The sequence below is a fragment of the Phoenix dactylifera genome, chromosome 1 (assembly GCF_009389715.1).
Source record: "Phoenix dactylifera cultivar Barhee BC4 chromosome 1, palm_55x_up_171113_PBpolish2nd_filt_p, whole genome shotgun sequence".
Classification (NCBI taxonomy): Eukaryota; Viridiplantae; Streptophyta; class Magnoliopsida; order Arecales; family Arecaceae; genus Phoenix; species Phoenix dactylifera.
The window spans coordinates 12992381-13006355 of record NC_052392.1 but is presented as its reverse complement, the minus strand read 5'-3'; the positions used below and the strand labels follow the sequence as shown (position 1 = coordinate 13006355).

At 42.6% G+C, this 13975-nt stretch overlaps 2 protein-coding genes across 4 annotated transcripts; one reads left to right on the top strand and one right to left on the bottom strand.

Moving 5' to 3' along the window:
* Positions 1 to 1844, bottom strand: LOC103723561 (UDP-glycosyltransferase 73E1-like). The gene has a single exon (XM_008814514.4). It carries the CDS (start codon positions 1800 to 1802, stop codon positions 345 to 347), a length of 1458 nt encoding a protein of 485 aa, XP_008812736.1. The 5' UTR covers positions 1803 to 1844; the 3' UTR covers positions 1 to 344.
* A 5562-nt stretch (positions 1845 to 7406) lies between these two features.
* On the top strand, positions 7407 to 13013 carry LOC103723559 (regulatory protein RecX). 3 transcript variants are annotated; one of them, XR_005512050.1, is made up of 6 exons: positions 7407 to 7578; positions 7748 to 7965; positions 8794 to 9019; positions 10001 to 10093; positions 10483 to 11341; positions 12287 to 13013. XR_005512050.1 is itself a non-coding variant. In XM_008814512.3 (6 exons), the coding sequence occupies exons 1-6, from the start codon at positions 7502 to 7504 to the stop codon at positions 12575 to 12577; spliced, it is 993 nt and encodes a 330-aa protein (XP_008812734.1). In that variant the 5' UTR covers positions 7413 to 7501; the 3' UTR covers positions 12578 to 13013. The 3 variants fall into 3 exon arrangements, 2 of the variants coding, with proteins under 2 accessions (XP_008812734.1, XP_026655945.1); XM_008814512.3 differs by having other exon boundaries at positions 7413 to 7578; positions 11254 to 11341; XM_026800144.2 differs by lacking the exon at positions 7407 to 7578 and having other exon boundaries at positions 8820 to 9019; positions 11254 to 11341.
* The last annotated feature ends 962 nt before the right edge of the window (positions 13014 to 13975 follow it).

The following is a 13975-nucleotide window of genomic DNA, read 5'->3' as shown; positions in this document are numbered from 1 at the left end:
CCGGATATATACAATTCTAAGAGACAGAAACACAGGACTAGAGGATCTGAAAAATCCAGCATACAGACTAGATATATTGCAGTGGAAAGAGAGAAACACAGGACTGCATGATCGCCCAAATTATCTTTTCAACAAGTCATCACGGTCATGCGTCCTTCCACGAAAAAAAATATAAAAAGAAAATCAAGTTAACAGACAGCTGAATCACTAAACTTCAACGACCATTTTGAACGTATTAAAACACACGACAGACAATTACATGCTGGATACGTCTAATCTATTTCAAACAACATATATCACTCGAAATTTGTGTAGACAAAACAAAACCAATCTATAGTTCCTTGTTAATTTCCATGCTCCCGGAAGTACTGTATCAAGTTTGCCATGTTCGCGTAGGTTGATCCTCCTCCTTCGTTCATTGCCATTGTAGCTTTCTGCTGCAGCTTCGTAACCCTCATTTTGCTCGGTTCCCCTTCCTCTCCATCCATCAATCTCGACACCGCATTCACTATGTCATCCCTCCTCACCATCACTCCATCATCCTCGCTTAAATGAGTGATCGGCACCTTCACTCCAACCGGCACGCCGATTCCCAGAACATCCACGAGCAACTTCTCGTTCAAGAATTGGTCGGCAAACTGAGGCCATGTTATCAATGGCACTCCTGCTGCGATCGCCTCCAGTGCTGAATTCCACCCGCAATGAGTCAAGAATCCTCCCACCGCGGAGTGAGATAATATCACCATCTGCGGTGCCCACCCTCTTATTATGAGACCTCTCGAGCTTGTCCTCTCCTCGAATCCCTTTGACATCCATTTCTCTACTTCGGGGGTCATCTCCACCTCCTTGATCACCCAGATGAATGGCCGGTTTGACGCCTCCAAACCGCACGCTATCTCGATTAGTTGCAAAGGCCGTGCGCGTCCAATACTTCCGAAACCAACATAGAGGACGGATCCTGGCTCCATGGAGTCGAGCCATTTTGTCACAGCATGCCCGTCGACGGATGCTTCGTTCCCTCTCATGGCCTTATCGCCAAAATCCTTGTTGTAGAGACACAGCGGCCCAATCGTCCAAACGTTCTTCCCCTTGGCCTTCCGATAGCTCTCGATATACCAAGGCTCCAAATCATCGAAGCTATTTATCACTATGCCGTCCGCTGTGGACTCCGCCTCCGTAATTTCATTCTTGAATTTCTCCGACTCGGACCTGAGGGCCCATCCAAAAGCCTGTGCTAGGTTTATCTCAACCTGGTGAGGCAAATCGGGCACCAGGAAGGGCTCAAACTCGTCGGTTATGCGCTCGTTTACTTTGTGCAGAATAATGTTGTGTGTGGACAGAAGGTAGAAGCAGGAGGGCCCATGGAAGACGACTCGCGGTATCCCCAGCTTGCCGGCAACCTCCGCAGTCCATGGGTTGCAGGAGTCGGCAATCATGCAGCTTGGGCCAGGCTTTTGCGCTCGGAGGTAGAGCTCGAGGGGTCCTCGGAGCAGCTTTGGGGCTGCAACCATGGCGTCGATATAATCTTCGGAAGGGAGAAGGTCGAAATTCTCGCAGCCATCAGGCAGGCCAGCTTCTGCGCATGGAAAGGGAAGCTCGACGAATCGGATTGGAAGGTGGGATTCCTTCACCCGGTCGACGACGGCCCTAACGCGATAGGCGTTGACGGGAGTGGTGATGAAGCTGGCGCGAGCACCACGCTCGGCCAAGAGGCGGGCCAGGTCGAGCATGGGGATCAGGTGGCCTTGGGCCACCAGAGGGACCAAAATGAAGTGAGGCTGTGGATCATGGAGATTCTTCATGATGTTTGTGTTTGTTTAGTTGTTTGGGAGTTCAGAAGGGTAAGTAGAGGCAACACTGACAAGGCTGGTAATTTCGTCCTAACAAAAACACAACCCTTTGAATTGCATTTATAGAGTAAAGATTGGCTCTCTGAGAAAAGTTGGCCCAAGAATTCCACTGATGCCTACACCATGGGCAGTGGATTCCCGGAACCGGAATATGTAGCAGATTTTTATAGCTAGGCTACAAAGAAAATTGTTATACTCCAACAAGGTCCTAAGATTCACGTAGAGTTGCATTAATTCTTACTTCCCACGCATGCTTATACATATATATATATATATATATATATATATGTGTGTGTGTGTGTGTGTGTGGGAAGTAAGAATTAATATGCCACCACGCCACATAGAATATGTGTGCCTGGATGGAGTTTTTAATGTTATTTTTGTCTTCGCACGTCACATTTTCTGACGGGCCATGGGCCCATGGCACCAGGTTGCTGACCTCTCAAAAGATTAAACTATGGGTCCATGGCCCATAGTTTAAGTGAGTGCCGAAGGAAAGAGCGTGGGGTGGGGAAGCCAATGCCACCCAATGGGCATGGTAGATAGAATCTTAGCATGACCATGGACGCATGGCGAAGTCTTTTGTTTTCATTTATTTTCGACGTAAGAGTTCCGTGGAAGTTAAAAGCTACGAAAAACCATTGGCTCTGAACCAAACTGTCTAATTTCTTGCTGCGTGCGAAATTCCTGCAATTATATTCAGATGTTGACTCCGAAGGTCGATTCACCGGGCGGCGCCGCCGTGTTTCACAGCAGCATGCTGGACATATATTTTTAATTATAAACTTTTATTTTAAAGTGATTCGGGCCTTTCTTTTCTTTTCTTTACTTTAAGTTTTTCTTTGTTTTATCTCTCCTATAGTCCTATGTACTCACTTGATGATGATTCTCTCACTAGTTTGCTTAAAAATAATTTCTTAATGACAAGTTTGATTTTTTCTCTCTGCTCTTGCTTGATACAAAGAGATTTGGGCTAAAATGCTAAATTCACTTTTGTGATTTCCTAGATACCTGGTTTTACAACTTTTTGGCGAAACTTTTGGCGGACGAGCAAGATTTGTCATCTAGCTGCAGGCTGACCATTCAAAGCTTGCCACGTGGTCAATTCAAAGATGTGTGAAGAGTCTTCCATTTTTCAAACTCTCTCTGGCAACAACTTGGCCATAATTATTAGTTGTTTCTTAACAAACACGATAAACAAATCCCACGGTCGAAAAGCGGGGACGAGATTCACAAGTGAAATATGCGGTTTGTTGCATTATAGCCCTGTACTACTTTGCGACGAGCTTCGACCATCGTCTATATATTGCGCTTCGAGGGCCTTTTTAGGTAAGTTCTCTTTCGACTCTCTTGCATTGTCTCTCTACCTCTCCAAGACTTCTTCTTTGAGAGTTGCCTCTGACTTAGGCATCGGAAGGTCTCTCACCAGATATGTTTTAGAAGGTGAACTTCTTCATTTTTGCTGTTTCATGTTGGAGCCAGCGTCGGAGTATCATCCAAAGTCATTTCACTGCCGTTCAACTTTGACTCGTGGGTGTTTGATGTCGGGTTCACCGCACATCGAGCGTAATGGCCACCGAAAAATCGCTATGAAGGTGTGCAACGATCCTATCTAATTTCGCTAATTCGGATAGTAGATGAGCCGAGATTTCCAGTGACCTCTACTAGTTTGGCGTCTTGAGTCAAGCCAATTTTCAGCAGCAACAGATGGCTTTTCTTAATGTCATGCATTGGAAGCTGTTGGGGGAAAATAAATCGCCCCAAAGCATGTGAGCACATTGCCAGCAAATGATCAGAGGCGCCCGACTTGGAGGCGCCCAACCTGGAGATGCCCGGCTCCAGAGGCGCCCGACCTCGAGACTCCCAACCTAGCGCCCGACCTCAGAGCTCTCGACCTGGCGCTTGACCTCGAGACGTCCGACCCAGGCACCCGACCTCAACATTCTCGACCTCGGAAGCCCGGCTTCACCATCCACCTGCCGCGGTCACATCCTTCTGCAGCTCGACCGGGGACCATGCCCTGCTACCGCTGTCAACAATTAATGCGTATGGCCTCTACTGATCTCCGACTCACTCAATAATTAATGCGCATGGCCTCTGCTGATCTCCGGCTCACTCAACTCAATGTGCATGGCCTCTGCTGATCTCCGGCTCACTCAACAATCAATGCACATGCTATCTACGGATCTCAAGCCCTCCACGACAAACAGCTGATCCGCTCGGCTACGTCCGATCAGCCACGACGACTCATTGACTCCGGCCTGATCTCCTACGACAATGCATTAATTCAGATGATCGTGCATTAATTTATACAATATGTTCAATCATGACGGTACCCCGTTCGCCCCGTCACATCACAGGTAATCCTGTACCCCTCTATAAAAGGGAAACCCCTCCATCTTAGGGAGGGTTGGACTCTGAAACTCCTGAGACATATTTTCTCTCCCCCCCATACATTTGCCCCCTCTGATTTAAGCATCGGAGGGCCGGCGCCGGAAACCCCGGCCACCGGCTTTTTGCAAGTCCCCTGGAGGACGCCGCCCGCCGACGGACCGCCATCTGCCATCTCACGCCGGAGCTCCTCCTTCTCAGCCGATGGCCGCCTTCGGGTCCAATTTCCAGCAATAGAAGCTAAGAGAGCTTATTTGTAAATTGGACCCGAAGTTGGAGATGGTCCGAGAGAGGATCTAGTTGCTCTAACAATTATAAACACCGCTTTGATAGAGGGGAGACAATGTGGAAAGAATGCGGTATGGAAGGCCAATGCCTAGAGCTCATTCCTCATTATGAACTGGCAGGGGATCAAGATATAACTTCTGCTTATGATCGAATGGTTTCTGATCCATGTCTCACTATTATGGTCACTTTCTTGCACTTCCCTTCAATGCCAATCGACCAATAGCCGAGAGATTCTAGAAAAGCACGGTTGCAGTATCCTTACGTGACCACGGACATCAATCGATGAGGTAGTCTTAGCTATGGTGTATTCATTTCAAACATCTTGGAGTCGCCATTGGTTGGTCCAATATTGGAAAACGAGGATGCCGTTCCTGTCCCTCCACTGAAGAACTCAATGGGATTGTTTGAAAACCATTGAAGGGAGGTGGTTTAGCATTTACATTTAACAACAAACAAAAAAAACAGAGGGGTTTAACGGCGAATAATCATACTAATATTGTGGTGGACCAAAATGACGTGCATCATCTAGCCGACGCCTTCAAAAATGGTCTGCTAATCAGTGCCAGTGCGAAGCCAACTTCTGTCTCCAATGGACCATGGCCGTTTGCTTCAATGCCATAGGCCAAGTAATGGCTTATATAACATCGGCAATAAGAACAACAATAATGAATCTACATGCTAACAGGTTGAAATTTGTGAAATTAAAGGATGATTATAGGTTATTGGAACACAAGTTTATGGCTTCATGTAGACTTTTTTATCTAAACAAGCAAGGGAAAGGCAAGAATGAGAAACTATATCCATCCTTTTTCTTTTGTGAGAGGAGGAAACCAAGATACCACCACCAGCAACCTCATGCATATGTGTGTATATACATTCATATTGATTGCAATGGGACTGACCGAAGTAGTTCCAGTCAGAATGGCAATGTGCAGCTCCAGAATTCTGCTTCCTTCTCTACGCTTGGAAGATGGAGTGAATCGTGAATCAGTCAATTCCAGTGTCATCCACAGATTGAAAAATATTTAAGCACTAGCATGCTTCAATCAAGCAACATGAGAGGGTTGTAACAATGTTGGTACCGTTGAGGTCAAGGTGAGGTCGGACTTCAGCCCGCGCGTCCAGCGTTACGGGGGGATTTCCCGCACTCCGACCTCACTATTGATGAGGTCAAGGGAGGTCGGCCTCCGGCCTGCGCGTCCAGTGCTACAGGAAGATCTACTGCCTCCGATCTCGTCCCCACCGATCTCAGACAGCAGAGGCGACTGCTTCTCCTCAAAGGTATTGTCCGCTTTGGGCATGTCATGCGCTACCCTTGAAAGTCTGCGTAGGTACTAGCCCCTTGGGCGCGTCACGCGCTACCCTCACGGTTGTGCTCCACAAAAGGCGCCTCTAAAGAGAAAGGGGTAGCCCCCTTCATTTAAAGAACAGACCTCTCCGCTATCTAGTCAATATAGGACTAAGTCCGAACCCTTTATTCCCACAATATAGCCTCCCAGCGGAGGGGTCTGTGCCAGGGTCAAGGGCTCTCAACGAAAGAACCATTGTTGAGGTCAAGGTGAGGTCGGGCTTCGGCCCGCGCGTTCAGCGCTACGGGGGGATTTCCCGCACTCCGACCTCACCATTGATGAGGTCAAGGGAAGTCAGGTTCTGGCCCGTGCGTCCAGTGCTACGGAGGGATTTTCTGCCCTCCGACCTCACCATTGATGAGGTCAAAGAGAGATCGGCCTCCGGCCCGCGCGTCCAGCGCTAGGGGGGATCTGCCGCCCTCTGACCTCATCCCCACCGATCTCAGACAGCGGAGGCGATTGCTTCTCCTCAGAGGTATTGTCCGCTTTGGGCACGTTGTGCGCTACCCTTGGGGGTCTACGTAGGTACTAGCCCCTTGGGCGCGTCATGCGCTATCCTCACGGTTTTGCACCACAAAAGGTGCCTCTGAAAAGAAAGGGGTAGCCTCCCTCCATTTAAGAAACAGACCTCTCTACTATCTAGTCGATGTAGGGCTAAGTTCGGACCTTTTATTCCCACAACAGGTACCATATTTGATTGAAGCAGCAATCCTTCGATCTCAATGGAAACAGAGCTTTCTCCCTGTTACTTTCCCATGCTGAGTGTAATTTAGCAGGCTGGAATGCAGTGACATGGTGGTTTTCCTTTTCGTTGTGTGTAAAGGTGATGGAGCCCATCATTTAATTCATTAAGAATTTGAAAAGGAAATTTATGGACAGTTTGTGAACATGAAGACAAGTATGCAATTCAATCTCAATCCCATTGCAGCTTTAACTCCAATTCAACATGGACAGAGAAAACTCTTTTATCCTGAAACCAAATGCATTTTCCTGTGTTTTTCTTCAATGTGTGATAGAGATAATGTCAAGCATAATCACATGATACTTGAAAGAATCAGGAAAATCTTTCCTGAAACCACTTACCTTCTCTTTGAAAGAGATAGGAGATAGTGGGTACATGTTGAACCCTTAATTGGTTCCCCTTGCTCTACGAAATCCTCTTGATGGTTTGAGGAAGCGGTTGTCTCTTGAGCCAAGACTATAGCAGTCTCAAATGCACAGTTTTGCAAGGGAACAAAGCATGCGAGGCATACATGTAAGGGACTTATCTGTAATAAGAATTTCTTTTGGGGATTTTTTAGTAAACGTACTTATCTTGTCACTCAAGCAGTTCCGGCAAGTGCGATGCTGAAACTAGTTTCCCGTCGAGCCAACAAACTTGCATAAAATTTTTATCTTGAAAGGGAGGTTTGTGTACATTTTGTTACGTGAAGTTCGACACTAGTCCCGACAAACGAGATGCCGAGACTAGTTCACATTATATTTTAGAATTTAACATGTAACCCCTAAATACGTTGATATTTGCTAGCTACTACCGCCGCTTTCGCGTTATAAAACTGGGGATCACTGAAAAAGGTAATTCCCGCTCCCAAGGCCTTGATTAGGGTTCTTCTTGGAACCCTAATGGCGATTTTTGTAGCGAATCGAGGCCTTCAAATCGATCTCAATCTCCAGTCTCGGTACCTCGTCTTCTCGTTATGGTAACTGATCTCCGATCTTTCCCCTTTGCCCATCGAAATCTATAGGTCGCAATGTCCGATAGCCAGCGTCAGAAATTGATTTCCGTGGAAAAATCCCTCTTTTAAAGCAGTCCATCCTGTTTTTTATCAAATTTCACTTGTTTTATCGTATTCTTGGTTTACTTTTTAGGGCAAAGAAAGGATATAACTCCTCAGGTCCAGTGAGGTACGTTCCGAGGGATTATGCACAAATCAAGAAAGCCCATAAGTCTCCACCCTTGGGGAGCTATGAGAAGAAAGAAACCAATTTGCTCAAAGCTAAAGCGTCAGAGGTTGGAAAGAGTGCTCCCCAAACCCCCAATTTTGATGATAATGGGTTTCATAACAGGCTTTTCAACGCCGGACCAAGTAAGTTCCTCAGAAACGTTTTGCTTTAAAAAAAGGGTTGCTTGCTTTATTGATATTAGTGAGGTAGGATAGGGCAGAGAACTTTGGTCATAATACAAAAAAAAAAAAAATGGATCTTCTGACCGAACTTCTTGATAAACTTCGGGTGCGCTAAACTTAGTTCTATAGCTATTAAAGTTTGAGCAGGTTCCCTCATCACTTATTTTAGTCTGGTTAGGTATCTCAGTCATTTGTTGATATATGGATTTTATGCCAAATAAATTGATGGTTATTTAATAATGAAAAACTGATCATGCTATAAGCTGATTTTGACATATGTCTACAAGTCATTTGCTGCAGAGTTTTGTCGAATCCCTATTTAACCAAACGACTCTTAGACTTAGCTACAGAGTGCAGGTTTTTGGATGTTGCTGGTTAAGTAAATTTCCTTTGTTGTTGCTCCTGGTCCCCCACCAACTTTCTCTTTCAGTATCTGCTGAGTTTATAGTGATATTACCCTGTCATGATTTTATCATAAGCACATCTGTAGCTGTGTGATTGGACTTGGCATATATTTCCTAATCGAATTGAATTATGGTGTCTTATGTCATGGAGCAAGAAACTTTTTGAGTTGAAATTGAGTTTACAGACATATTAAGATAGACATTATGAAGCAGATGATTTGGTCAACTTGCAAGACACGTTCAATTCAGTAATGAACAGCTAGAACACATGTTGATGCAACTAAGACTGCTATAGAATGCATTAGTATTTTTTATTTTCTATTTAAAGCTTCACTTTTATAAGTTTCTATTCAGACGCATATTTTTCCCCTCCCCATTCATGCAGTGAAATCAAGCGATATTCTTGAGCAGATTGAAGAATTTTCAGAGTTTGAAGATGCCAATGACACTGTTCTTGAGTTCGTGGACGCTGATGTTAGGGATGAGTCTGAACTGCTTCTTGATGAGGCCTCAAATTCTTGTGAAATTAAGGGCGCTAAACAGGATGAAGTAGTCAGCAGTAAGACTAGACAAGATGCTGAACAGCTGGCGATTGAATTACTTGCAGCAAGGTTAGAAATATATGTATATTTTGGACTGTTTCTGTACTGTTACAAAATCTGACTGAGACTTTTCTGGCTCTAATCTGAACTCCTCTGTGTTGACTAATCTATTTCTACAGATGATATTTTTGTGATATATTTTTGGAAGCTCATAATAAAGAAAACAATATAGTTCCTGCATATTTTTCCTATCTGGGCGCATAACCATGATGTTATGTTATTATTTGAATAGATTCTTCTTTCTTGTACCACTTTATCTTACTGCTAATTTGTTCACTTTTGACTTATAGGTGTGAATTTATTTTGATATCTGAAAGATTCTTATGTTGTTTTTCTTTAACATGCGGAATATGTAACCTGCTCTCTTCTTTTTTTTGTTTTTTTTTTTCTCTAACAAACTTATATTTCTGTCGTATATTTGGAAGCTTATAATAAACAACTTAGTAAAATCTATATAATTTTCCCTTTGATGCATAACCATGGTGCTATTCTATTATCTGAATAGATTCTTCTTTCTTGCTTACAACTCGTTTACTTTTGACCTATAAATATGAATTTCTTTTGATGTCTGAGCAGATTTTTATGTTGTTTTTCTTTTACACCTGCAGCATGTCCACTTGCTCTTTCCATTTGTCCTATCCCATCCACTTAAATAAAAAAATAAAAATAAATGTGATAGGTCAGCTTTTAGCCTTTCAACGCTTGCATGTTTTTGAACATGTTGTTTCGCATATTAAACGTATTTTTACACATTTTGATTTCTGAGTCGTAGGCAATATCAATCTTGCTCAGTTTACATGAGCAAATTCTGCATTTTGTGGCAGTAATGTGAGTCCATAATCTGAAAACATTGTCTTATTATCACCGAAATGATAATTCATTATATTCATGTTTTGCATACTTTCTTAATGCTTCTCCACCCGCCTTCTGCAAACTTCTTACTCTCCATAAATATTATGTGAAGTGGTTAATCTTGGCATCTCTGCACAGGGCATTTACAACAATTGAGCTTCAAAAGAAATTGCGTGGGAGGAAATACCCTCTTGATATAGTTGACTCGGTGATAGCCGAAATAAAGAGCAGGTAAATATCCAATATTCTCTTGTTATTTATGTTGTTTATATCCTGATCTAGTTTATGAATCAGAAAGAAGTTAACCAATTGCCACATGAAGTTCAATTAGGAACTCAATATATATCAAAAAATGACTAAATTTGTATCATGCAACGTAATGGTTAGCTTATCTTCGATTGTGGGAAAACAGATTTGATATACATGCTATATTTGGAAAGATGAAATTAGGATAATTAAAATTGTGGAAAAGGTTGGAAAATCTTCTGAATCTGCTATCTATTCTGTTATGCTTGAAATGAAAGAAAACTAGGTCTTGGAGTTTCTTTAACTTTGTCAGACTGCATTATGCACGGTATTTTTGTTGGACAATGGAGATGGTGACTTGTTTTGTCATGTAGGAAGAACTGCAGGTCGCCACTTCAGATGGAAATAGTCTGGTAGTTGGCTCCTTTGCATGAGTATAAGAGCAGGGCCTAACTATTAAAGAGGGCTGCTAGTGGGTTTTAGAGTGAGGCGGTGGGAAGGAGGGAGGAAGAAGGGGGGAGGGGGAAGAGAGAGAGAGAGAGATGAATTCTCTCATGTGCAGCTCAAGTATGGGTTTCTTGCAGCTATAATTTGTTCGAGGTTCATGATTGTATTTGGATTCTAGTTTCAGCATCTGACAACTGCAGACCGTGACAAATGGCAATTTTCATGGTTGGGTTACATTAACTCTGAAAATGGAACAGATGGTAGAAAATAAATTATTTATGGATATATGTCTCATTGGATATCCTGGCTACACAGAAAGCATAGATAGTCATTGGAAAAAGTTATGCCTTAACCTTCCAAGAAAAAGTCTTCTTTTCAGCCTTTTGATATTATGTCTACTTAAAGTTCTTTCGTGATAGTTAACAGAGTTTTCCTTTCATCCTTCGTATCCCATATGGAAATTTATTTTTATAGTAGTTGGATATGCCTAAAAGGTCATAATAGTTCGTGCCACTTTGTTCTGATTGATCCACAAAACTTCAAGATGTTTTCTCTAAACATTTTCCCTTGTGCGTTTCTCATGTTTGATTCATAAGCAATGCTTGGTTAATTGATACATAAATCTTTGCGCGTGCATGTGTATGTACTTGTCAAGCATATGCATGGAGGCTATTAGATTTTCTTTTCTTCCATTGAAGGGGCCTCCTAAGTGATGGCTTATATGCGGAATCATTCTCTCAATCTCGATGGCTCTCGTCAACTTGGGGTCCAAGGCGTATCAAGCAAGTGAGTGCTATAACAAACTCTTTCTGTTCTCCCCATCCTCCCACCCACCCACCCACCTACAGGCACATAAGATTGTTTCAATCATACTGTTCTTTCACACTGTACACCAGAATGATATAATCATCTTTTTCCATGGTTTTCCCTTGCAACTTGGTAGCTGGTTTCTTTAAGTATGCTCAAACTTTGAGCATGTTCATCCATTTAAAAAAAAAAATCATAATAGCAAAGCTGGATAATGTTGGTTGATTAAATTCCTACAATTTAAGCTGAGAAAAGTAGAATGGCAGAGGGCAAAACAAATGCATGATCGGTGATGCTTACTGATCGACATTCCTTAATTTTTATAGAAGTACAATGAAGCATACTACTTATGTTTTATAATTAAATGCACTCGAACCTTGTAGTCTAAAATATAATTAGAATGCTTTGCCACTCCACAAGGTGCATTTGTAGTTATAAAACTACTATGGGTCGTCGATACTTGCTTATTTTATCTGAATGTAAAGAATAAGAAAGGAATTCAAAAATTTTTGTTTGACGAGAAGGAGATCTGTTTCTAGAAGGTGCTACAAATGCTATGAGATAATTCAGTAATAAAACTCCTTGAATAATCTAAGCTATCAGCATTTATATCTGTAAAGAGCATAAAGCCCTCATGTACAAGTCATTTTGAGCATGGAAACTTTTTTGGTGTTACAGAGCAAACTGAGAAATGAGAAGGAAGAGGCTCTTATTACTTAAATTTTTTTATTATTTTACATATCTGTTTATACATCAAATAGTAGGTAATAGAAAAACTGTTCTGCTTGTGATGAATGCTGAATCTTTCTGCCAAAAGTATGTTTCTTGATGTTGTATGAAACTATGGAAAGAAAATCTGTATTTAGTCATCCATATTCTACCATAATCCCATATAAAACTGATGGCTAAAAGTTCTTGAGCTAGGCACTTCGTAAGAAGGGAATAAGTGAGGTTGAAGCAGATAAAGCAACAAGGCAGGTATTTGAGGACGACGACGGTAGTGGTGAATCCCCCAGCATGCAGCATGGCATGTCCAAGACTTCAATGGACCGTCTCTTTCTTCAGGCCTCCAAACAGTGGCTCCGAGGTCGCAGCACATCTCTACAGAACCGCAAGGCAAGACTAGTAAGGTGGCTCCAGTACCGTGGATTCAGCTGGGGTGTCACCAGCACCATATTGAAAAGGCTCGAATCTCAATATCCCTTGCGAGAGTAGGCTTCATGGCATGCAGAAACTGTCTTCGGGATTTAATCTGTGTGACTTGAGATTGCACTGGTGGGCAGCCTGCTTGGCATCTACTGTTAAACTGGATTTTATGCAGCGGAGACCAAGCATGAGGCAGATGGCAGAGCAGTAGCAGGAGACAGAAGCGAAAAATGTACACAGTTCATTCAACATATGGCAACCATCATGGCATTGTGTTTGTTACTTGAAACTGCTGTGCCAGGTTATCAGTTAAAATGCTATAACAGATATGTTGATGGGATTTTTATGTCCATTGTGTCACAATAGGTATAGTTCATCTTCTTGGACGTTCAAGCTAAGAGGTCTTCTCTTTATTAGCCTCTGGTTTTAGAGATACTATATATTGTAATTTATGAACCTGGTGATTACCAAGAAATGATCCTTATGCCTCTCTATTGTGCATTTAGCATCTTCTTCAATCTTGAAAAGTCATCTCCGAGCCTCCTAACAGTCTTGGCCTGAGAATAAGTATGCCATGAGCTTTACGTTGCTTTGATTACAGCCGTCTTCTTTTCATGCTCTATATGATGAATTTTATCCACAGAAGCCAATAATTTGTTGCATGCATACTACGAAGCAGTGACTCTCTGAAGTCTTTCAGGTTCCCCTCTTGCTGCAACAGTTGAGTCTCGTTACTACAACCCTATTAACACAAAACTACAGGTTGTATGGTTTGACCTTCTCATTTACCACTAGTACCAAGTAGCGTAGTTTAATCAACTGACCATCTGATTAAAAAAAAAATAAATCTATTCTGTTTCACGGTGCGTGGTCTGGAAAGCACCGTTTTGGAGCAATCCATAATCCCGAAATTATAGGAGTCGCAAAGTGATCGGCCGAGCAATCTGCCAACGGCCATTACTATAAGCTCGAACCTGGGATTGACTTTGCTTTGTTCACCATTATTTTGGGCTCAATCTGAGCTTAATTTCTTCAAATCGAGTTGAACATGAACCTAGTTGTTAAGCTTGACAATTCTAAACCAAGTTGACATATAGTCAAGCTTGAATCAAACTCACTTTAAGCTTGGTCAAGCCAAGATTTTTGGCTTGGTCTGTAATGTTTTACTCGTTTAGGCTTGGTTTTATTTTATCAAACCAAGCTCAAGCTCGATTTTAGCTGAGCTCAAGTCAAGCTAGAGCTGTTCAGTTTGGTTGACAGCCTTACTTTCAGGCGATTATTAGATGGTTACAACTAAGGATCAAAGGTCATCCGGTGCATTCGTAATGTGGGCACCCAAACAGGCCTGAACCAGACATTTTTACAAACGGCACACGGGAGCACTTCAACATTGCCAACGTTAAATCAACTTGAACATGTTATGTCGTAGCGCTGGTGGATGGATAAGATCATGTGGACTATTTTACT

What these genes read in the sequence shown, in the direction of transcription:
- LOC103723559 (XM_008814512.3), top strand. Translation starts at nt 7,502, where the DNA reads ATGGCGATTTTTGTAGCGAATCGAGGCCTTCAAATCGATCTCAATCTC. An exon ending in TACCTCGTCTTCTCGTTATG is followed by an intron (nt 7,579 to 7,747) that starts GTAACTGATCTC and finishes TTTACTTTTTAG; the next exon opens with GGCAAAGAAAGGATATAACT. An exon ending in ATTGAATTACTTGCAGCAAG is followed by an intron (nt 9,020 to 10,000) that starts GTTAGAAATATA and finishes ATCTCTGCACAG; the next exon opens with GGCATTTACAACAATTGAGC.
- LOC103723561 (XM_008814514.4), bottom strand. Translation starts at nt 1,802, where the DNA reads ATGAAGAATCTCCATGATCCACAGCCTCACTTCATTTTGGTCCCTCTG.